The sequence below is a fragment of the Hippopotamus amphibius genome, chromosome 7 (assembly GCF_030028045.1).
Source record: "Hippopotamus amphibius kiboko isolate mHipAmp2 chromosome 7, mHipAmp2.hap2, whole genome shotgun sequence".
NCBI classification, from domain to species: domain Eukaryota; kingdom Metazoa; phylum Chordata; class Mammalia; order Artiodactyla; family Hippopotamidae; genus Hippopotamus; species Hippopotamus amphibius.
The window spans coordinates 8,494,216-8,518,344 of NC_080192.1; the positions used below are offsets into that span (position 1 = coordinate 8,494,216).

Sequence of the window (24,129 nt, forward strand, 5' to 3'; positions counted from 1 at the left end):
TTTTGCTCTTCATAACATCAGCCACATCTCTAAAGTTTTTAAAGCTTCATTTCACACTACCAACAGAAAGAAAACTCCGACAAATGGCACAAATTAAATACCATCCATCTGCACACTTGATTTATTACTCATTTTTATTTGCTCCTGAATTACCATAGTTTGGTATACCATCAGGATTGGCTCTGCAGGAACTTAGATCCAAAATGGCAGCTGAGCTTCTGAAACTCATGAGAGCCATAATGCCTAACATACGTGAAACCAGGTCTTATTTATCACACTTCTCAACCTGTCTAGGAGAGAAGAATATTTACCAAAACATTTCAAAGAATCAGATGGCATCCTGTTAATGTTCATTATATCATTCTTCTTGCCTAAGATAGCAGGCACCCTGCTTCTGGTCCCTCTGCTTTGCAAAGTGAATTAACCTGCTATTCACATGTTTACACACTCCACAAAAACAAGCTAATGGCAAAACATGGAAAGCTTAGGTTCTTCTCATTCTTCTTCTGTAAGGCCAACTTAGGAAATGGGCGTAAAATGAATCATCTAACAAGTAAAGCTCCAAATAAGTGCTTTCATTTTCAGAAAAAAACAACAACAAAAATCTGAGCTCTAATTTTCCTTAGGTCTACCACAAAGCAACACTCCCTATCACTATGGTAATATCTATGTCTTTCCCTTTAAATTCAAGCCGAAAGAAAAATTTTTAAGAGACAAATTTGTTCCAGATTACCCCTTGAATGTAATGTTTCCATGCCCTCTTACACAAAAGCTGAACTTAGACCACCAAAAAAATTTTCACTGAATTTAAACCGTCACTTCTCTACACATTTCCATTGCTAATATAACAACATTAATTTTAGAAAAATAATAAAATACTTGCTCTTTAGAGACAGAGGACTTCAATTATCTTTATGAATTCAGATGGAAAGTCTTTTTGTTAAATTAGCGTGAAAGTCCCTTCATCTACACACAATTGGCCCAAAGAAACAGGCCATTTTCAGCACAAGAGGCCAATCCATTTTAACAGTGAATAAAGCTTTTGAAAGCACTACACACCCTCTTCCAGGCTGTCAAATTTTCAAAACGGTCCAGCATTTTTTCCATTTTTTTTTTAACACTTTCAGGCCCAGCAAGCATCTTATAATTAGATTAATTAAAAAGGAAACAACAACCAAAAAAAGCCACTGCTCCCTTCTGATCAAAATTATTCCATTTATGCTTAATTAGCTTTAATCCAAGTCTACATATTTAATGATGGGGATATGACAATTCAACCTATTTGCATATTTTAAATGCCCTTTCTAAACTATACTTTGTAACAGATTTAGAACAGTCTCTTTCTCATGCCAATATGCTAAGGCATAAATCAGGAGGATACAAATTAGGAGGAAAAAGAAAAGAAAAGAAAACAAGGCCTCTCAGAGCCAGGGATGTGCGGGGCGGGGGTGATTTCTCCAGGGTTGGGGGCAATTTACCGGCCACATCACAAACCACAATCGTTTCAGCCCACCAGACCGAGAAGCATTACATCACACTCTCACAATGATAGGGGGAGGAGGCTCTGAGAAGGCAAGTTTTCAGCCTTCTTCCCTCCCTGTTCCCAGGCTTTCTAGAATCCTGCATTAGGAGTAATGGAATTTAACTTCAGTGCACTGCACACACAGTTTCGGGGTAGCCAACATACATACACATACAGCTACTTATTCAGATGACCCAATAGGACCACTTCACAATGGGTACGTGGCTAAAACAGGCAACTACACACACAGAGGCTGAATTTGTGTTGAAAAGCCCAGTTCATCTGTATAAGATTAAACAGAAATTGTAATCCACGAGAAATGAAGAAGGCCAATCCGCAGGGAGAGACTGATAAAGAAATAATTCCTAACTGGGGGGGAATGGCTGTTGATATTTAAAACACCATGTTTACAAGATAGTCCCACCATTTGGTTCAAACCACGATCAAAATAAAAGCGCATCTGGCTGCACATTTAAGAACACACACAGAGACCAGTGCAAATGAGCGCGCGCAGATAGGAGAGGGGTGATCCACACATTGCTGGGGACGTTTTCAAGCAGGGGAATCTACAAACCCCAAACCTCCTGGTGTTCACTCGCCCCCAGCCTGATGTTTAAAACGTATCAGGTCTTATTTTAGGTTTCACATCTCTCTACGAAGGATGGCCTAGCTTTAAAAAAAAAAAGAAAAAAGAAAAAGCTTTCCCGGGGTAGTGCTTGCCCTCCCAGATCCTTTGTCGGCCTTAGCAGCAGAAAGAATGCAAACCCATTTATATTTATGCAAATTTTTGCAGCAGATTTAAGGGGGCAGGGAGAGGTCTGTGTTTTTAAAAAAACCTCTTTCTAAATATCAAATTTCCAATTACTCGCCGCTTCATTTATTTGCAAGAGAGAAACGATGATGAAAATCTGCATATAAATTAAAAGTGCAATTAAATCACTTCAAAATTAAATATTTTACCAAGGCTTTTCCATTTCTAAAATGCCGAACCAGAAGTACATCACGGGTCTGATTTACACAGACTCGTGAAATGTCTGAAGCCAGTCTCCATGCTAGACAAATGCCGACTTGCAACACCATTAGTGAAAACGGTTAGACAAGATCCACATAAATCAATTGGTTTTAAAAAACTGAAAATATTTACCAACCTCATAAAGTGCAGCAGTGCTTAAATCCAGCAAATTGAGGCATACAAGGTAGAAATGGAAATGAAAAAAGGTCCAAAAATGATTTCTTTTTGTCTATCTGTTTTTTTGTATTTTAAATGTTCAGAAACCAGCAGAGACTCTGTCGGCCATTTTGGCTTGAACTAACTCTCACACTCACTCTCCCTCTTGCTCTCTCTCTCTCCCCCTCTGTCTCTAAAGGAAGCAGCTTTTTGTGACCTTCAAATAGAAGCGGATCACGTGACTTCGGGCAGGTTTGTCAATCAGGAAAGGGGAGGGAGCTGGGGAATGAAACTGCCTTAAAGGGAAAGCGGCCCTTTTCCACTCATTTGTGAAACGCTGTTATCTCATACTCTCCACCTACACACACTGAATGTGAAAGTGGCAACAGCATAAGGGTAACAGATGAACAAAATATAAAAACCTTTATTGGTTTATAGAAATATGCTCAGTTGCTAACAATTCTTGCAGATCCTGGAGCTTGGCTCACTTGCTACAGTTATTCTCTGGGCGTTTGGGAAAGCACAGGCTGGCAAACTGCTCTTTAAAAGGGGGCTTAAACAACACCTTACCCAAACAAGAGACTTTTGTCTTTAAAGATTGAGATGAAATATAGGACAAATCTGATCTCTAACAAGCTCCTAAAATGCACAGGAAAAGACTGCAAAGAAATATAACCAAAGTATAAACTATGAATGCCAACTCAGAGAGGTTAAGTGACTTATCCCAATCACACTGCTAGACAGCTGCAGAACAGTGACTGGTTTCCCAGCTGAACTCCACATTTGTTTCCAGCATATGTATGTTTGGTACCTCCTTCCCTGACCCCAAATAAAAACTATGCTACAGCACAGCAAACTGGCAGATCTCAGCCACCTTTAATCCCCTCCCCCACCTGAGGAAGTAGCTCTGCAGCTGACCTGGAGTCAGCACTAAATTTAAAACTTACCTGGTTTCCACCATTCCTAAGTCCTTCTGACTCAGTGTGTTTTTTTTTTAATAAGGAAATTTATTTATTTGCTTGTGCTGTGTCTTAGCTGTGGCTTGTGAATTCTTAGATGTGGCATGCACGTGGGATTTAGTTCCTTGACCAGGGATCGAACCTGGGACCCCTGCATTGGGAGCAGGGAGTCTTAACCATCGCACCACCAGGGAAGTCCCCTGACTCAGTGCATCTTGCTTTCTACCCACCTAAGAAAACCGTGCTGTGTTTGTGTCTCCAGCCCTGAGGCTAACAGGCTGTGTAACCTTAGGCAACTCCCTTTACCTTCTGGGCCTCAGTTTTCTCATTTGTGGAATGTAAGGATTGGCCATCAGTAGATGGTATCTTTGATTCCTTTCGGCCCTAAAACTGTACTCGGCTTCTTTCTTTTTAGCAGTTCTGTTTCATCTTATCCTTGCCATCTCAAAAGTCATTACCCCAGGAAAGTTTTCCTTGACCCTCCCCGTCTAGACCAGGCCTTCCTGTTCAACACTCCCTTAAGTTCCTTTACTACTTTTTCACAGCACTGGTCATAACTGCAATTTATTATTTGTCAAAGAACCTGCTTATAGTTGGTCATCCCCAGTATGTATAAGACACACACATCTCCCTTCACTGTTGTGTGAGGCCTGACACCTACCTAGCCCCACACAGTAGGAAAATAAATGAAAGAATTAATGACTTAGACCTCCATTCAAGAGTGCGGGGTTGAACAGAGGAAATGTGCTATCCAGATACAAGGAATAAAAATCACATAGTTTCCAGAAACTCATCTCCATCTATTTGTTTTAAGATTGCTTGAGGAAATAAACTGACTAAAGTGATAGAAAATGGGCAAAAGTGCCCTGTGACTATCAGACTCCATCTATTTCTATGAACCAGAAAAGGTCGGATTCCACAGTGTGATTCTCCCAAATGAAATGGGCTGACCAAGCGTAATCTGACATGCCAGCCAGCGGAGAACTGATAGATTTTGTAAGCCCGGCATTCCTTGAATAGGAACCTGTGAACACTTTCTAAATCCAACACTTTTGTCATCCTGGCTTCTGGATCTTTATACAGTCTCCCTCCTTCGCTTTTTCCACTCTGATAGAAGAACGGGAAATGAGCTGTTTCAGGGCAGGCAGAGGCCAATGCCTAGATGATCTGGCAGCTTGAATATTTATGGTGTAAACGCTTCCACTGTCTTTGTACAGACCCCAGTGGAGTAGGAGCCAGGACCTGGACAGACAATTGAGATGCAGGCAAAAGCAGGAAACTCCTAGGATGGAAATTTTGAACATTTAGTCTATTTTTATCCTTCCAATACCTTCCAGATGAATTATGGAAAGCTTACTTAAGTGGAGCACGCTCAACATGTTAACTGCATGGAGACTGTACAGCTGTCTTGTTTTAATTTGTGAGGGACAGGATTTCTTTAAAGAAAGAACTTTGCCAAGTCTCCACTCCTCAGTGCAGAATATTATTGTATAAGTGTATGTATGTGTTCCCTTGTGTTAAATAACAAGCTGCACAAAAAGTCGAGAAATACAAACACATATTAACGCAAAATATCAGTTCTATTTTCAAATAATATGATCAATAATTTTCTTCAACTTCCAGGAATCTTTTTCTTGGTAAGATACCTCTAAACTTAAAACAGTCCAATTGTTCATCTGAAAGAAAGAAGCGTAATAAATTCACTATTTTCTCTGTATTTCCAGGCATTTTGGACTTTGTGACATATTTATATTTATTATACTGTTCTCACATTAACAATCTGACAGTGTTTTTAAATTATATTACAAGGTGAGGATACAAAGTAACAAAAAAATGAGTAAACTTTTAAAACAAATAAACCAGAATTTATACACTCAAATGAGTGTTATCTTTCAAAGTTGGTACCTTTGGTGACTATATAACCACTAAAATATTCTATGAGGAAACAGGATTGAAAAATAATGCACTGAACATTTAACTCAAAAATCTAGAAAATGAGTAACAAACTCAAAAATAAATTAATAATGATAAAATGATAAACATAAAAAGAGTTGACTGAATCTTTATTGATTCAAAACACTTCTGTTGGTTTTAGAATGAACCTATCTACAAAACTGAAATAGACTCACAAACACAGAAAACAGACTTGTGGTTGTCAAGGGGAGGGGTAGGGAAGGAATGGACTGGGAGTTCAGGGTTAGTAGATGCAAACTATTATATACAGAATGGATAAACAACAGAGAACTATATTCAATATCCTGAGATAAACCATAACGGAAAAGAATATTAAAAAATCAATATATAGGTATAACAATCACTTTACTGTACAGCAGAAATTAACATATTGTAAATCAACTATATTTAAAATAAATTTTTTTTGTTTTAAAAAATAAATAACTGGGCATATACCCAGAGAAAACCATAATTCGAGAAGATACATGCACCCCAATGTTCACTGCAGCACTGTTTACAACAGCCAAGCTACCTAAATGTCCATTGACAGACGAATGGAATGGAATGCTACTCAGCCATAAAAAAGAATGAAATAATGCTGTTTGCAGCTACATGGAGGGACACAGAGATTATCATCCTAAGTGAAGTAACCAGACAAAGACAAATATCATATGATATCACTTATATGTGGAATCAAAAAAAAATGATACAAATTAACTTATTTACAAAATAGAGACTCACAGACATAGAAAACAATTTATGGTTATCAAAGGGGAAAAGGAGGTGGGGGAGGGATAAAGTAGGAAGTTGGGATTAACACATACACACTATTATATATAACATAGATAACCAACAAGGATCTACTGTATAACACAAGGAACTATACTCAGTATTTAGTAATAACCTATAAGGGAAAAGAATCAGAAAAGGAATACATGTACATATACATGTATATGTATATATACAAATATACGTAACTGCATCACTATGCTGTACAACTGAAACTAATACAATATTGTAAATCAACTATACTTCAATAAAAATACTGAAAAATTTTTAATTGTTTTAAAAATTGATAAAAAAATAAATAAAAGTGGATAATCCTTTGGAAAGTCTGATCAATTGAAAATAGAGAAGTTATAAATTAACATTAGAGGTGAGAACAGGGACATTATAACTACAGATTTGGAGAGGACTTTTTTTTAGTAAGTTTATTATTTATTTATTTATTGGCTGCACTGGGTCTTTGTTGCTGCACCCTGGCTTTCTGTAGTTGTGGCAAGCACGGGCTACTCTGTTGTGGTGCACAGGCTTCTCATTGTGGCAGCTTCTCTTGTTGTGGAGCACAGGCTCTAGGCTTGTGGGCTTTAGTAGTTGTGGCACGTAGACTCAATAGTTGTGGCTCTCAGGCCCTAGAGCACAGGCTCAGTAGTTATGGCGCACGGGCTTAGCTGCTCCACAGCATGTGAGAATCTTCCCAGACCAGGGATACGAACCCATGTGCCCTGCATTGGCAGGCAGATTCTTTTTTTTTTTTTTTTTAAGAACTTTTATTGAAATACAATTGACATATAATAAATTGCATATATTTAAAGTGTATAATTTGATATTTTTTCCTTATTAGTAATGTATATATGGCAATCCCAGTCTCCCAATTCATCCCCCCTCAATGTCCCCTGCCCTTTCCCCACTTGGTGTCCATATGTTTGTTCTCTACATCTGTGTCTCTATTTCTGGGCAGGCAGATTCTTAACCATTGCACCACCAGGGAAGTTCCCTGAAGAGGACTTTTTTAAATTGTGAGAGAATTATACATAATTTTATATCAATAAACCTGAAGATTAAATAAAATGGATGATAGTCAAGGAAAATAGGAATTACCAAGGTCAACTCAAGAGAAGTTATGAAAATAACAACAAAAACCCACTGCAGAAATGTGTAAGATATTCAAAGAACTGGCCACTGAAACTACATCAGGCACAAATGGTTTAATTCTATCATAAAGATAATTTCCACATGGAAATTATCCCTATAGTTCCAGAACTTATGGAGAGAGAAGAGAAAGCTTCCTAATTTCTTCTATGAGGCTAACATATTTCTGATACCCATCTGGACTAAGACACGGTACGAAAAATAAAACTATGAACCAATCTTCACTTGTGAAGACAAACGCAAAAATCCTAAGTAAAATATTAGCAAATAGAATTTAGCAGTTTTAAGAGAATAATTCATTATGACCATGGGGGGTTTATACCAACAATGTAAGGATTGTTAAATTACAAAATCTATTAACATAACTCTTCATTTGTTCAACAAGTATGTACTAACTGCTTTCTCTATGTCTGACTCTGTGCTAGGTACTGGGGATATAGTAGTACCAAACAGGGTAGGTTCTTGTCCACTTGGAGCCAATATCTTCATGGGAGAAGGAAATTCACTGAGAAGGAAATAAAGAGTTGATGGGATATGGAAAAACAGAGAGGCTTGCTTTAGATCATGTGGTTAGGGGAGGCTTTTCTCAGGACGGGCATTTAAGCAGAGTTGAAAAGCAATTGCTTGAGTGTTTAAAGAACAAGAGGGATGATCAGGAGGCTAGGCCAGGTCACCCGCTGAGAGAAGTCGGAGATGAAACCCAGGAGGTAGGAGGAGCTAGATCACAGTGGGTCTTGCAGGCCACAGAAAGGATTTTATTGTGAGAACAATGGGAAGTCACAGAAGAATTTGAAAGCAGGAGAGTGAACAGCGCCATTTTATCCATTACTCAGTCTCCACTTAATACCTAGGATCTACAAGCTTTTCAAGGATCTAGGCAAATGTTTGGGACCTGAAAAAATACATTTACAAGTCCAAAATACAAAAAGAAAATTATAACCATAAAAATTAATAAATGCGTCAGTGCCCTCGGAATATAGCACCCAGCAATTTCATTCACTAAGTTTAGCATTTGTAAGTTTTCATTATGTTTGAAAATAATCCTCACTTTGCAAAAAATACTAAATATGTTAATCATTAAAAAATCTTAGATAATTACAAATTAAGTCAGTTATTTGCAGCCAAAGAATTTCAGAAGCAAAATTATTAAAGTTCTTTTAACATATGATAGAAAAATAAATAAATAAAACCACGTATTTAATATGGGATGAGGGACTTCCTTGGTGGTCCAGTGGTTAAGAATCCGTCTTCCAATGCAGTGGACACGGGTTCAATCCCTGGTCGGGGAACTAAGATCCCACATGCTGTAGGGGCAACTAAGCCCACATGCCACAACTACTGAGCCCTTGCACTCTAGAGCCCCCATGCCACAACTAAGGAGAAGCCCAAAAGATCCAGCATGCTGCGACGAAGAGCCCATGTGCCACACTAAGACCTGATGCAGCCAAATAAATATTTTTTTTTTAAATATGGGATGAGGGTACCTTTTAATACGTTTCCTGTAAAGTGGGACAAAGTCTCCAAAACCTCTCAAAGTAAACATTCCAAGGACCCATGGAGGTCTTACAACCACTTTAGGAGAGACAGGATCAGAGTTATGTGTTCAAAACTCATCCTGGCTTCTACATGGAGGATACACTACAGAAAACCAAGTGGAGAAAGAGACAAGTTGGAAGGCTATCATGGCCTTCTAGGTGAGGGAGGATAGCTTGTATCAGGTGGACGTGGTAGAGGTGCTTCTTTCGTAAGATAACTGATTGTTGTTAAGAATGTAATCTGTGGGACTTCCCTGGTGGTCCAGTGGCTAAGACTCTACACTCCCAATGCAGGGGGCCTGGGTTTGATACCTGGTCAAGTAACTAGATCCCACATGTCGCAACTAAAAGATCTCTCATGCCGCAACTAAGACCCAGCACAGCGAAATAAATAAATATTTTATTTTAAATAAATATTTTTTAAAAATGCAATCTGTGACCATGAAGTATAGTAAGGCCAATCAACGCTTTCAAAAACAAGATTCTAAACTCTGAACTCACCATTCATTCAGTTGAGAATCATTTTTTGAGCATCTACTATGCTTAGATGCTGTGCTAGAATCAAGCCCAGGAGGGTACAAAGAGGATTTTAACACCTTGAAGGAAAGAAACATGTAAATCCATGACTAAAATATAGCATGGTAAGTGCCATAATTAAAATATAAATAGAGCAGAAAAGGTTCCACAGGGGAGGTAAGATTTTAAACTGAGTCTTAAAGAATGAGTAGGAGTTTGTCATGTAGAAAACGTAGGAAAGGCAAAGGCTTTTCTAAGTCTAATCAACTTTAGTACTACCAAACAACAGTGACTGAGGAGGGCTGACAAGAAAAAATATAAATGTAAGAGCTAAGTTTTTTCAGGATTTTTATCCCCCACAAAGTCAGAAGGTAGAAATGCTAGTCAAAACTACATTGGAATGTAACACAACTAGAATCCAAAATCTTTGGAGAAGGTTAGTATTTACACTCTTATTACACATTTATAAATCAAAAGGCTGGCAGATCTTTAAAGGAACACTAAAAAAAAATTCTCAGATTCTTTAGAACCAAATCTCAAAAATTAAATTTGTGTCTGGAGGATGCCTTCCTTGGCACTCCAGTTCAAGTTCAGTGTCCTCCTCTAGGCTTCCTGGCACCCCGTACACGCCTCTATGGAAGCACCTTCAAACCCTGTTGTTATTGTTACCCATTCACTTGGTGCTTTCCCCTCTAAACTATGAGCTTCTTAAAGGCAGGGTATATGGTTATTATTTCTACATCTAGTATATTGGAGGAATTCAATTAATGTTTGCTGAATGAATGACAATGAATAGATGAATACTATTAACCTGGGTATATTTATAAGGTGCAAAATAAGACAACACTTATCCTATAATTAGGAGATAAGACACAGGACAGTCAACAAGAAAGTATAAGATAAATTGTTGACTATATGGATCCAAACCTCAGAGAGACAGGAGTTAGAAAATGGAGACACTATAGCTCATTTGAGCTGAGTTTCAAAGGAAGGACAGAATTAGAATGGCCAAAACCGATGCTTTAGCAATGAGTGCCACCCCATCGTTACAGTGGGGCTGGATGCAGGGTCAGTGGCCCAAAAAGAGTGCTGAATTTTTACTGCACATGCTCAAAAATGCAGAGAGTTATGCTGAACTTAAGGGCTTATCGTGTTGATTCTCTGGTCGTTGAGCACATCCAGGTGAACAAAGCCCCCAAGATGCGGCGCAGGACTTACAGAGCTCATCGTCAGATCAACCCATACGTGAGCTCTCCCCTGCCACACTGAGATGATCCTTACTGAAAAAGAACAGATTATTCCTAGACCAGAAGAGGAGGCTGCACAGAAGAAAAAGATATCCCAGAAGAAACCGAAGAAACAAAAACTTATGGCCCGGGAATAACTGCTGAAAAAAAAAGGCAAATAAAAGTTAAAAACAAACAAAAACAGATGCTTCAGTATGAAGTTAATGAAGCTTTAACTGCAGGACCCCTCACTTTCAAGAGGCTCTCCCAAAGCCCTAGGAGGGGTCCTGAAACTATGCCCAGTAATCTCTTTTTTCTTTTGCAATGTATTTTTTTATTTTATTTTTTTTAATTGTACTAAAATATATAACATAAAATTTGCCATCTTAACCATTTTTTAAGAAAAATATTTATTTGGTTGTGCTGGGTCTTAGCTGTGGCAGGCGGGCTCTTTAGTTGTGGCATGCAAACTCTTAGCTGTGGCATGCAAACTCGTAGTTGCGGCATGCATATGGGATCCAGTTCCCTGACCAGGGTTCAAACCTGGGTCCCCCGCATTGGGAGCACGGAGTCTTAACCACTGTGCCACCAGGGAAGTCCCTTAACCATTTTTAAGTGTACAGTTCAGCCGTGTTAAATATATTCACATTGTTGTGAAACAGACCTCCAGAACTTTTTCATCTTGCAAGCCTGAAATTCTATACCCATTAAACAACTTCCCTTCTCCCCCTCCCCCCAGCTCCTGGTAACCACCATTTTACTTTCTATTTATTTGACTACTTTAGACACCTCATAAAAGTAGAATCATACAGTATTTGTCTTTTTGTGACTGGCTTATTTCACTTCACATATTTTCAAGGTTCATCCATGTTGTAGCATTTACCAGGATTTCTGTCTTTTTATGAGTGAATAATATTCCATTGTACATAAATACCATATTTTGTTTAACCATTCATCCACCAATGGGGTACTTGGGTTGATTCTAACCCTGGGCTATTATGAATAATGTTGCTATGAATATGAGTGTGTGAATATTTCTTCAAGACCTTGCTTTCAATTCTTTTGGATACATACCCAGAAGGGGGATTCCTGGATAATTCGGTAGTACTACTTTGACTTTTTTGAGGAAACTATACTGTTTTCCATAGAAGTTATGCCATCTTATAATCCCACCAATAGTGCACAAAGGTTCTGATTTCTCCACATCCTTGCCAACATTTGTTGTTTTGTTTTTGTTTTTGTTTTTTTGATAGTACTTACCCTGATGGGTGTGAAATGATGACATATTGTGGTTTTGATTTGCATTTCCTTGATGATTAGTGATGTTGAGTGTCTTTTCATATGTGTATAGGCTATTAATGTTACCATCTTTGGAGAAATGTCTATTCGAGCCCTTTGCACATTTTTTAATCAGGTTATTTGATTTTTGCTGTTGTTGAGTTGTAGTTCTTTATATACTCTGGATATTAATCTCTTATTAGATGCATGATTTGCAAATATTTCCTCCCATTCTGTAGACTGCCTTTTCATTCTATGATTGTGTTCTTTGATGCATAAAATTTTTTAACTTTCATGTAGTTCTATTTGTCTATTTTTGCTTTTTTGCCTATGCTTTTCATGTCATATCCTAAAAAACACTGCCAGGTCCAATGTCATGAAGCTTTTCTCCATGTTTTCTTTTGGGAGTTTTATAGTTTTAGGTCTTAAGCTTAGGTCTTTAATCCATTTTGGGTTAATTTTTGTATATGGTATAAGATAAGGGTCGAACTTCATTCTTTTGCAAAGGGATATCTAAAATTCCCAACACTATACGTTGAAAAGACTCTCTGTTCCCCACTGAATGGTCTTGGCACCCTTGTCAAAGATTATCTGACCTTATATGAGGGTTTATTTCTGGGCTTCCTATTCTATTCCATTTGTCTATTTGCCTCTCTTAATGCCAGTACCACACCATTTTTGATTACTGTAGCTTTGCAATATATTTTGAAATTAGGAATGTGAGTTCTCCAACGCTGTTCCAAATGACCAATTATTTTTAAAAATGTGCACAGACAATATATTTTTCCTCACAATCTTAACACAGATTGTCAAAACCACAGCCTCTTTCCATTTCAACTCCCCCCACCCCCACCATGATCCCCCATGTCAATAGAGTTAGAGTGGCTGTAGGCATTTGGGGGATTCCTAAAGGGAAAGCTATATTGATGATATTTTATTTGGGGTTTAATGGAATATATTTATGTGGTTCTCAGTCACTTCGGTGTATGGCTGAGTTACTATTGGCCATCCTGTGTACAAAGATGTTGCTGAGACAACTCATTGTGCATATTAACAGAAATGTGCAGGGCCAGATCATACCATGATATAGAGTATTTCAGGGTAGTCAATACACAAGAAAAAAAATGAAGCCTTACAATCTTACAACCTATATACAAAAGATACTTGCTAGAGGTTCTTCCAAAGTTGATAACAACCTTACAAATTTATATATGTAACCAATAACAAGTTGTGAAGCTGAAAGGAAGTTTTCTAATCTGTCAATAACAAACAACATATTTTGGTCAACCGTGCTATAGAAAACACTGAATTATCTCTATTTCTTTCTTTTTTTTTTTAATTTTTATTTTATTTTTTTGGCTGCATTGGGTCTTCGTTGCTGCACGTGGGCTTTCTCTAGTTGTGGTGAGTGGCAGCTACTCTTCATTGCAGTGCTTCTCATTGGGGGTGGCTTCTCTTGTTGCAGAACACGGGCTCTAGGCTCACGGGCTTCAGTAGTTGCAGCACATGTGCTCAGTACTTGTGCCTTGCAGGCTTCAGTAGCTGTGGTGCACAGGCTCAAGTAGTTGTTGCACATAGGCTTAGTTGCTCTGTGGCATGTGGGATCTTCCCAGACCAGAGAATTAACCTGTGTCCCCTGCACTGGCAGGCAGATTCTTAACCACTGAGCCACCAGAGAAGTCTCTCTTTTTAGAAAAGATCACAGAATTGTTGTAGTATGAAGGGGCAATCAAATAGTAAGCAGCCAAAAAATGTTGGGAAAAAATTTTTACAGCAATGTGTTAGGCAAATATTAATACAAATTAATATAAATATTATGTTATTTTTCAGAATTTTGTACTTGTCAATTTTTTTTAATTTGCCATTTTTGTGATTTCTTTCCTCACTGTAAATATTCACTTTTGTTCCAATTATGTATTTGAAATTAATTTTCTTTTTCTTAAATTTTACTGTAGCTGACTTACAATGTGTTAGTTTCAGGTATACTGCAAAGGGATTCAGTTATACACATACATATATTCATTCTTTTTTAGATTCTCTTCTCTTTTCTCATAAAGGTTATCACAGAATATTGAGTAGAGTTCTCTGTTCTTTACGGTAGGTCCTTGCTGGTTATCTAATTTTCTTTTTCTTAAAGAGCATTCCCACAAAACCTACATTTGCTCCTGGTCAGAAAGAAGGGTCTCCTTGCCTGAACAAAGGCATGTAAGGGGGAAGGAAATGAGATATGCATGGGAGATCTTACGGAGAGACACTGGGCAGGCTCAGGAAGATCCTTTCAACAGTAGAGAAAATATGCTTAAGTAGGCCAAAGGCATCTTATGAAGGCCCTCAGAAGCAAAGAGAGTTCAGACTTCCATAGGAAATCTTTTGTTTTTGTTTTTGAAATAAACAATCTATTGGCTTACAGGTAGGGACATTTAAAGAGAAGAATCATGATAAAATTAGATTTGCTGGAATATACTTAAGAGAGTACTGAATATAAAGTCAAACATGACAGGTGATCAATTCACTTTTCTTCTGCTAATAATAAATAAAATATTCTCGAGTTAAGATTTTTAGTCAGCCCACCTCAGATTTTCAAAGTTAGTGTGCAGAACGGGGATTCTTAACAGTCTGTGGGAACTTACTGACATCTTCATTTATTCAATATATGTTTATTGACTCTTTCTGGTGCCAATGACAGTGACCGCTGGCAAAGTCTGTTCTTGTAGAGCTGAAGACAGAGCATAAAGCCTTAGCCTAACAGTTCACTGCCTGCCATCACGTTGTGCCTCCTCTTTACTACAGTCTCCCTGCCCCCTCCACCCTGCCACCCCCATCCGCCCCCCCCGCCCCCACACCTCTGCCTCAGTTCACAGAGACTTCCAGTGGGAAAGGAAAGTTGCAGTGCTCAGGGCAGGACTTGTGTCCATACCCTTCAGGGAACATAAAATTTGGGAGAAATAAACACTACCTTCTCCTCATGACAGCACTGGAAATTCTTGCAACTGAACATGCATTTCTTTATATTTACATAATGCTATGTATTTCAAAACATTTTACAACTATATGATAACAGTAACGTCTCCAAAAAAGCAGCCTTAAAACACCAATTTCAAGGAACTGGGCGAATATATTTTGCTACATTTTGCCTTTCAGATAATATTTTTCCATAAAGGCATATTATTTGTTCATAAATAAAATATAAGCTAAATAAATAAGACTTTTATTAAATTAACTGTAGTTTTCTGAAAGCCACATGAGCTACCCTATTCATTGCTGTTTAAAGTCACCACCTTAACCTATAAGTAGCAGCAATCCAGTCTGTAGTCATTTTTCAATTATAAAACACAGGAAAAAACTCATAGAGTTTAGAATTTAAAGGCATTTTCAAAGAATTAATTTTTTTAAGTGGCTTCAATGAAAATTAGAAAATTTATTAGCAACTTCCAAGTTTCCCAAAGACCTAGTATAAAATATTTATGGTTATACCAAAATTCCCAGCAGTAAAAATTCCACAATCATAACTATGTATTGAACCTCTTTGTGACATTTTCAAAATACCAATAAACTTGAAAATAACACTCACTTCCTTTCTCCCAAAAACAATCTGAAAAGATTCTATAGAAATCCAGGGACTTCCCTGGTGGTCCAGTGGTTAAGACTCCACACTCTCAATGCAGGGGGCCTGGGTCCAGTCCTTGGTCAGGGAACTAGATCCCATATGCATGCCACAACTAAGACCTGGCATAGCCAAATAAATGAATAAGTAAGTAATAAATAAATAAATATTTTTAAAAAGGAAGTAATCCAACTATTTTTCTGATGTCCAGGTTACCTCTGTGTAATAATGATTGAGTTTACAGAGGGTTCAATTTGGTCCTTAATAAGTTTACTTCAACATGTACATATTTTAATGGTCCAAAGGAAAAGAAAAGCTGGTGAAAAACTTGATGGTAGAAAACAGAAAATAAAATGTTAAAAACAAACAAACCAAAAAATCCTTTCCTAAGGCCAAATACCAAGGTCTGTGTTTTGAAGATAATCATCTATAAAATGAGTAATTTGGAAATACAGTACTTTCATTTTCTCTGTATTTAGGAGATGCTACAGAGCTTCCCAAAGCCTTTAAATAAGCACCAAAAGAACTGTTCCCAAAGAATTTAGTGTTAAATTCAGTGGTCAAATATAAAACAAGGGCTATCAACTGTAGAGATTTTGGAAAGAATAAACTTTTAAAAGTTGCACCACAGTATAAGATGAATGTGAGGAAGAGAGAACTGTAGGTTAAGAAGTTAGAGTGGGAGCAGCAATAAAGGGAAGGCCTAATTATCAGAACTTACAAAAGATCTGTATAATTAATAATTCAGAAAAATTGAAAGGGCATCTTATAACTAGACATTTTAGTTTGGAAGAATGTAATTAATAAGAAGGCATTGGAATTCAGACATTTAAAAAACAGCACCTCAAGCAGAAAACCATATCACACCACCCTGTGGTATACAGGGTGGTGTTGACTCCCTAAATTACATTCTTCTAAATCAATATAAAACTGCCTTCAACACTTCAATTTCCTTACAGGTTGCCCATGCAAGATAGATTCTTCCTTAGAAAGGGAAGTCAGAAAAGCACCCCAAGAGAGTAAAATATAGAAAATGATACAATTAATTATATCAACAATCCCTAAAAGGGGGATATTATCTATAAAACTCATTATTAAACGAGATTGTTTTTGTTTTAAAAATTTTAGTATGCTTTATTTAACATAACATATATAAAAGATTATCATTTCAACATAAAACAATACAGACCATCCGAGCCACTATCATGGTACAGAAGCGTAAGTTCCACGCGCAGAAGCTGCTTAAGCGGGTGGACTTCCTTAACTGGGTGGGTCATCAACCCCTACCTGCAGGAGCGGCGTGGGTCGCGGTGTCATCCGCTGCAGCGACGCCAGGATTACAGGCGCTACAACCAGCTGAGCCCTGCTGAGCGTGACCTGCCAGAGCACCACCCGTTTCGTGTGATACGTTTGGCGTGCCCTCCTCCACTACTCTGCTGGACCAGCTGTGTGCTCTCGGCCTAGTGTCCACATGCAGATCACTGGAGCTCTGCGATTTCCTCACTGCCTTGTCCTTCTGCCTCTGCAGCCTGCCCACCGTACTCCTTAAGCTGCTCTTGGCCCAGCACCTGCAGGCCATCGTGGCATTCGTGGAGCAGGGCGATGTGCCCTTGGGGCCCGACGTGGTCACCGATCCCGCCTCCCTTGTCACGTGCAGCATAGAGGACTTTGTCACCTGGGTCGACTTGTCCAAGATCAAGCGGCACGTGCTGGAGTACAGTGAGGAGCATGAGGACTTCGATCTGGAAGCCTAGCAGGTCTTGCCTCACTAGGACTGCATTTTATAGATGGGGAAGCTGAGACCTGATGCCTGAGATTCTATGAAGGCGCTCTCCCCAAGAGTGTGGCAGCCAATCATCACTTCTTGGCTCCTCAGCTGCAGGCCACGCACAGAGCCAAAGGGTATGCCCTTTTCCGCGAAATCATCTTAACCTTTGGACAACTGATAATTAAATGACTGCCTTAAGAGACAATGGGAAGAGGTTTTATGCTGCACTGGAGAATTGTTAGATTCTTGTACCTGAAACACTGTAGTGTTAAACCAAGGACTTGGTAGGGGTGCTTTAACCCCGCCCCCCGGTTTCCTTTCATTTTCTTGTAGCAGGACAGTTTGGTGTAATTTAACTGGAATGCTTGCTCTTGTTCGTGATTAAGCAGTTTACAGATGATGGAGAGTTTGGTCTCAAGTTTTCATAAAATGGGTGAGATTTTAGTGTGCAGAGTCCTTTCTCTTATTTAAAGGAATGCTCTCCTAATGCCAACAAATGGCCTAACTGCTTTTTAAGTGCAAAATAAATAAATATAAAAGTTACTGATTTTACTTTTTTTGTGTGCTAAGTCTCTGAAATCCGGGCTATATTTTACATTTAAAGTATATTTCAATTTGGCTTCTACTTTTTTATTGTGGTGAAAAAAAACATTAAATTTTGTATCTTAATTATTTTTAAATGTTAAGTATATTTGCTATGTTTTGCAACAGATCACTAGAACTTTCTCATCTTGAACTCTGTACTCATTAAATACTAATTCTCTCTCCTCTCTCTCCCTAGCCCTTGGCCGCCCCCTTTCTACTTTCTGTTTCTATGATTTTGACTACATTAGATACCTCATATGAGTGGAATGATACAGTATTTGTCCTTTGTGATTGGCTTCTTTTGCTTAGCATAATGCCCTTGAGGTTCATGCATATTGTAGCACGTGACAAGGTTTCTTTCTTTTTTTAAGGCTTCATAATATTCCACTGTACGTATATACCACATTTTCTTTATCTGTTCATGCTAATGGACATTTGGATGCTTATGCCTCTTGCTTATTATGCATAATGCTGCAATAAATGTGTGGATGCAAATATCTCTTCGAGATCCTGCTTTGAAAGAGTTGTGGTTTTTTATTATTTTATTTTATTTTTTATACATCTTTATTGGAGTATAACTGCTTTACAATGTTGTGTTAGTTTCTGCCACACAACAATGTGAATCTGCTATATGTGTATATATATCCCCATATCCCCTCCCTCTTGAGCCTCCCTCCCACCCTTCCTATCCCACCCCTCTAGGTCGTCACAAAGCACCAAGCTGATCTCCCTGTGCTCTGCGGCAGCTTCTCACCACCTATCTATTTTACATTTGGTAGTATATATGTGTCAGTGCTACTGAGAGAGTTGTTTTAATGATGACCTTTAATAAAATGAACCAGAAGAAGTAAGAAAATTCAATCGATAAAAATTTACTAGAAAAACTGAATTATTTTAGTAGGTTAAAGAAAAATATCTTTTGAGAGTATGAGTGAATTTCAGCATGGAGGTTTAAAGCTTAGATTTGCTTATAAGCTGTATTAAATTTTTTTAAAGGAAGAAATGAAAGAGGCCAAACTCATTAACATACCAAAACTGATATCTAACTTCAAAATAATTTACAGGAAATGAAATGCCCACAAATATCTAGACTATCACTTGTATCATAAATAAAACCAAATCAAAATCATGCCTGGGTCAAAACATTTTATCTGAAATGAGCTTTCAACAGGCATGATCAAGCACAATCTATGAGCAAGTATCTGCTCATGCTGTGTCTTAAAAAGCTGTAATAGTTTTATATTTACCCCTGTGTTAAACACACCATGTGATTAATACTGTGTGAGTTTAGTATAGTAATTATAATGGCAATAAACTTGGTTTGTCTGATATGCTCCAATAGCTCATAAAGTGAATATCTTCAGAAAAATAATTATATTAGATACACTAATAGTAAATAAACCTCATTAAAAAGCAACAATATTGACATAATACATACAGACAGATGTTTAAAGCTATACACTCTGCTACATCTTACACTTACATCAGAAATCAGCACAACTGATCTAAATATTAACAATTTAGCACAAATAGTTTTCAATATCAAAAGTCAATTATTTTTTCAAGAAAGCTTTCTATATACATAGCTACCTTAATCTACCTGTTAACATAATTTATTCCATTGAAATAAACATTACAGAAATAAAATAATTTTTTAAGACTTCCAGAACCTATGGTAAAAATGTTAAATGAAGAAACAAGGAAAGTGGCACAGATCAGCTAACAGAAATAATTTTAGACCTAATCCTTAGTAGAATTTGCTCTGTGACCTTGAGCAAGTTATATAATCACTGTGCTCCACCTGCCTCCATAAGTGAAATAGGCTATCCCTACAAGCTAATACCAGTGAATGAGAGCTGTTTTGGAAACCAATTCAGAAAAAAATTAAATTAGATCTCTGCCTCACACCATACACAAAAATGAGTACCAGGTCAATTAAAGGTCTAAATGTGAAAAATACAGCAGAAAAACTTGGGACATTTCATCATGTTAGGGTAGGAAAGACTTCCCGAGACAAGCACAAAACATAGAAGCCATAAAGGCTGATTTTACTACATAAAAATTTAAATGGTTTCTTAGCATGAAAGATAACCCAATGTTAAAAGATTAGGCCTGGGAGAAAATATTTAAAACATCTCAAAAGACAAAAGTTAATATCTATACTTTGTAAAGGGTTCCTACAAAGCTTATCAAAACAAACAATCCAAAAGAAAAGTGGGAGTCATATGTAAATAGGTGGTACGTGAAATAAAAACCAATGGCCAATAAACTAACAAAAGATATTCCATCTTATTAATAAGCATACAAGTTCAAATTAAAACAATAAAATATTAGTGGCAAAAATTCAGAGATAAATAATTTTATTGTCAACAAAGGTGTGGAGGAATGACTACTTTCATTCACTGTTGATGGAAATTAACATTTGTATCACTCGTTCGAAAGCAGCTACCTCCTTGTAAGAAAACACATGCCCATGCCCAACAGCTCCATCTCTAGAAACCAATCCTACATACACCTGTGAATAAAGATGTATGAATAAGGACTCACATATACGGAATCTAAAAATGGTACTGATGAACTCAGTGACGAGAACAAGGATGCAGATACAGAGAATGGACTGGAGAACTCGAGGTATGGAAGGGGGCGGGGGGTGAAGGGGAAACTGAGACGAAGCGAGAGAGTAGCACAGACATATATATACTACCAACTGTAAAATAGATAGTCAGTGGGAAGTTGTTGTATAACAAAGGGAGTCCAACTCGAGGATGGAAGATGCCTTAGAGGACTGGTGCGGGGAGGGTGGGGGGGACTTGAGGAGGGGGAGTCAAGGAAGGGAGGGAATATGGGGATATGTGTATAAAAACAGATGATTGAATTTGGTGTACCCCCCCCCAAAAAAAAAAAGATGTATGAATAAGGATGTTCAATAAAGTATTATTTGTAAAAATCAAAGAAGTGAAGGCCACCAAAATATTGATTAGAGAAGAATGACTATAGTACATCAGTCCAACAGAATGTTTTGCGATGTTTAATTAGACTGCAAAAGATGTCAGATGAAAAAAGCAAATCTCAGAAGAATTACATTAGAAAAAAATCTATTTAGTTGTTTTTTCTAAATATACAGAAAATGTTTAAGTAGATGAGGAAGGGAAGGAAGGCAAAAGAAGAGTCTCGGTTTTACTTCTAAATCCACACCTTCATGTTTGAATGTTTTATGGCAACTACGTATTACTTTTACAATTAAAAAAAATAAAAGAGTGGATGGGAATTTCATAAGTCATTCAGCAATGTGTCACTAGAATGTAGTATTCAGTTCCTAGATCCTACTATCCAGGATTCAATCATCCTTTGCTAACTGTAGTTGTGAAATACAAAAAATAAAATGTAAAAAATTGTTTCAATCCTTTTATTTCTGTTGCCTCAAACAAAAGAACACAGCACCTTTACTCCCAACTCCCACAGAAGAGGTGGGCAGATTTATGGCAGGAAGGCCCAGCAAGAAGATTCATTTCTGCTTTATCATTTCAATATAGGACAGCAGACCAAGCCCGGAAAAAACAAACAAACAAACAACTCTCTTCCCCCCTTCCCCAAAACAAGACAAAACAAAATAAAACAAGATTCATCTGTGAAAAGGCAGAGACTTGTGAAAACAAAACAATCAAGGGAAATGGTAAGGATATAAGTCTGCTAGGGCTGTTTGAAGTTCTCTAAAAGAAGTACAGCTTGTATAACATAAAACTTGTGGGAGAATCTGTCCCAGCAATGTTTCCTGAATACCTAAAGAAGCTGATTCAGGATGGGGGTTACTGGAGCAGGTTTTTAAAGATAAAGACTGGTTTGTTTGGGAAATGGATACCCTTCAGAGAATAGAACCTTCATCTGTGTTTTAAAAATAGGCTTTATGCCATTTTCATTGTTTCCCCCAACTCACTTTAATCCATGAGACTTTGATCTTGACAGCTGCAGTTTTGCTAGCCACAATACTTTTCAGGAACATAACTCCCAAGGTTGGCAAAGAATTTGGGTTCAAGAGATATTACAAAACACTTTAAAGTCAGAAAGATCCGGTTCAAATCCCAACTTCCGTTTCAAGCTGCATTATCATGGGCAAGTGACCGACCCCAATATCTGAAGCAGAGATACTGTAAGGGGTGGAAATTACATACACAGTATCTAAGCAAAGTACTCAGAGCACAGAAAACCCTTATCAAAGGGGAGCTATGTTTTTACATTACAAAACCTTTGACTTGAGTGTGGGTGGGGGGAAGAGGATGGGGGCAAGGCACCTGATGTGTTCCTGTAACTCTATCGGGACTAGATGTTTGGCTTTCTAATTTGCTAAAGATGAATTGATTCCATCTGCCCATGCAGAATATAAGTGTATTTGACAGAATACAGCAAAGTTAGGATTTATATTGTACACTATTTTTAAAACTGCCTCGTTAGCAAATTAAAGCAGCTGTGAAAATTTCCTGGTTTCCATTCACAACAAATACATGACGAACATTCACGTATAATGAACCTGGCCCCGTGGCAGCATAGCATCTTCTGTATAATTCATTCCTAAGGGTTTTAGAGACATAATTTTCATAAGACAGACCAAAACTAAATCATTTTCTAGGGAGAAAAAAAAACAAAAGAGTTTCTCTCTACAGATTTTCAGTAAATTCCATGAATCACTGTCCCATTCAACTTAGGAGACTACTGTCTGAATAAAAAATAGTAGTTATGTCAGTACTTTAAGCCAGTCTTAACTGTTTTTCCTTTAAAAGGGCATATGAAACACCAGTCTGCTCTGCAACATAATTTTTCAAGTTCTGTGACAGAGGGAGGAAAAAATCTACTCACTGCCACAAAAAGCTATCTAGAGGACTCCCAGTTTCAGATTTAAAACTTATCACTCCTTAAGAAGGTAGAGGAGAGATCCTGAATTATTTAGACTGTTGGCCAAGTTGTATTATTTATAATTCCTGTTCCTTTAGGGAAACAATTTGTTATTTAAACAAAGATCAGAAGTATAAATAACTAAATGGAATAGAATTTCAGGAAGCACTATTCAAATAAATTCACACTTGGAATGCAGGGAAAGAGTCTATTAATTTAGTTCACTTCATAAAGGCATTGCTAAGAAAAGCATATACCATTTTACACTGTCTTTGGAAATCAACCAGACTGAGTTAGTTCAATTTGGAACATCCTAAGCCTTAAAGCCTTTGCTAAAGCATAACATAAATTGTGATTTAGTCAAGTGTAAAAAACTACAAAGCCAACTTTCCTGTCCCTCCAGTTTGTCTATAAATAGAAGTACTGCATTAACAGCCACCAAAGCAACTGGTGAGTTCCACAATGTGCCCAGCATATACATCCCCTGCAAACATGCTCTCAGCATGTTTAACCAAAGTGCTTCTGAAGATCTGTAATAAGACCCTTTTTAAATAAACTGTGACTCACTGTTTGCTTTCTTCACCAGGAGGTGGAGTCTTGCCATGCCCTTCCATTACAAAATCCTCCTGTTCCACCTGCAAAGGCAAGTACCACAGGTCAGCAGTAGTCAGTAACCAAGATGCAATCACTCCAAAGTGCCAGGGAATGTGCTTACAGAGCCACGTGGCATTTCACTGCAGTGCCCAGAACAGAAGCCTGAGCCAATGGTTTTCACTCTCCAGGTTTGCTTATGGCATCTCTCCTTGGGTGGCCAGATTTGCAGAATAAAAAGGAAGTGTGTTGATTTGCAACTCATAACTGTGACAAAAGATTAGCATCCAGAATATAATAAATAACTGCTATGAATCAATAAGAAAAAGACAATCTACCAGAAAAATTTACAAAATAATTGAGTAGGAATTTCACTGAAGAGGATGCATAAATGGCCCTAAACATATGAAAAGATGTTCAATCTCCTGTCAATCAGGAAAATGCAAATTAAAAACACAAAGAGATGCCATTTCACAACCACCAGGCTGGCTAAAATTAAAAAGCTGGGCAATATCAAGTGTTGACAAGGGTACAGGGCAATGGTGACTCATCCATTCCCGGTGAGAGAGAAAATCGGTACTATAGCCTTTAAAAAGTTTGCCATT

At 37.7% G+C, this 24,129-nt stretch overlaps 1 protein-coding gene and 1 pseudogene across 7 annotated transcripts in view; one reads left to right on the forward strand and one right to left on the reverse strand.

The window, feature by feature from the left end:
• TNRC6B (trinucleotide repeat containing adaptor 6B) overlaps positions 1-24,129 on the reverse strand; it is a 249,857-nt gene that overhangs the window by 135,986 nt on the left and 89,742 nt on the right. For 6 of the 7 annotated variants that reach the window (XR_009054633.1, XR_009054632.1, XM_057741195.1 and 3 more), the window contains exon 4: positions 23,501-23,568. Coding sequence is in view for 5 of the 7 variants with exons in the window: in XM_057741195.1 (XP_057597178.1) it covers positions 23,501-23,568 (68 nt within the window). In the remaining 2 variants the exon portion in view is untranslated. Of the gene's footprint in view, positions 1-2,670; positions 2,867-23,500; positions 23,569-24,129 lie in introns of those variants that run through there. The other variant, XM_057741193.1, reaches the window with a different exon arrangement.
• Positions 16,899-17,486, forward strand: LOC130856615 (U3 small nucleolar ribonucleoprotein protein IMP3-like; annotated as a pseudogene).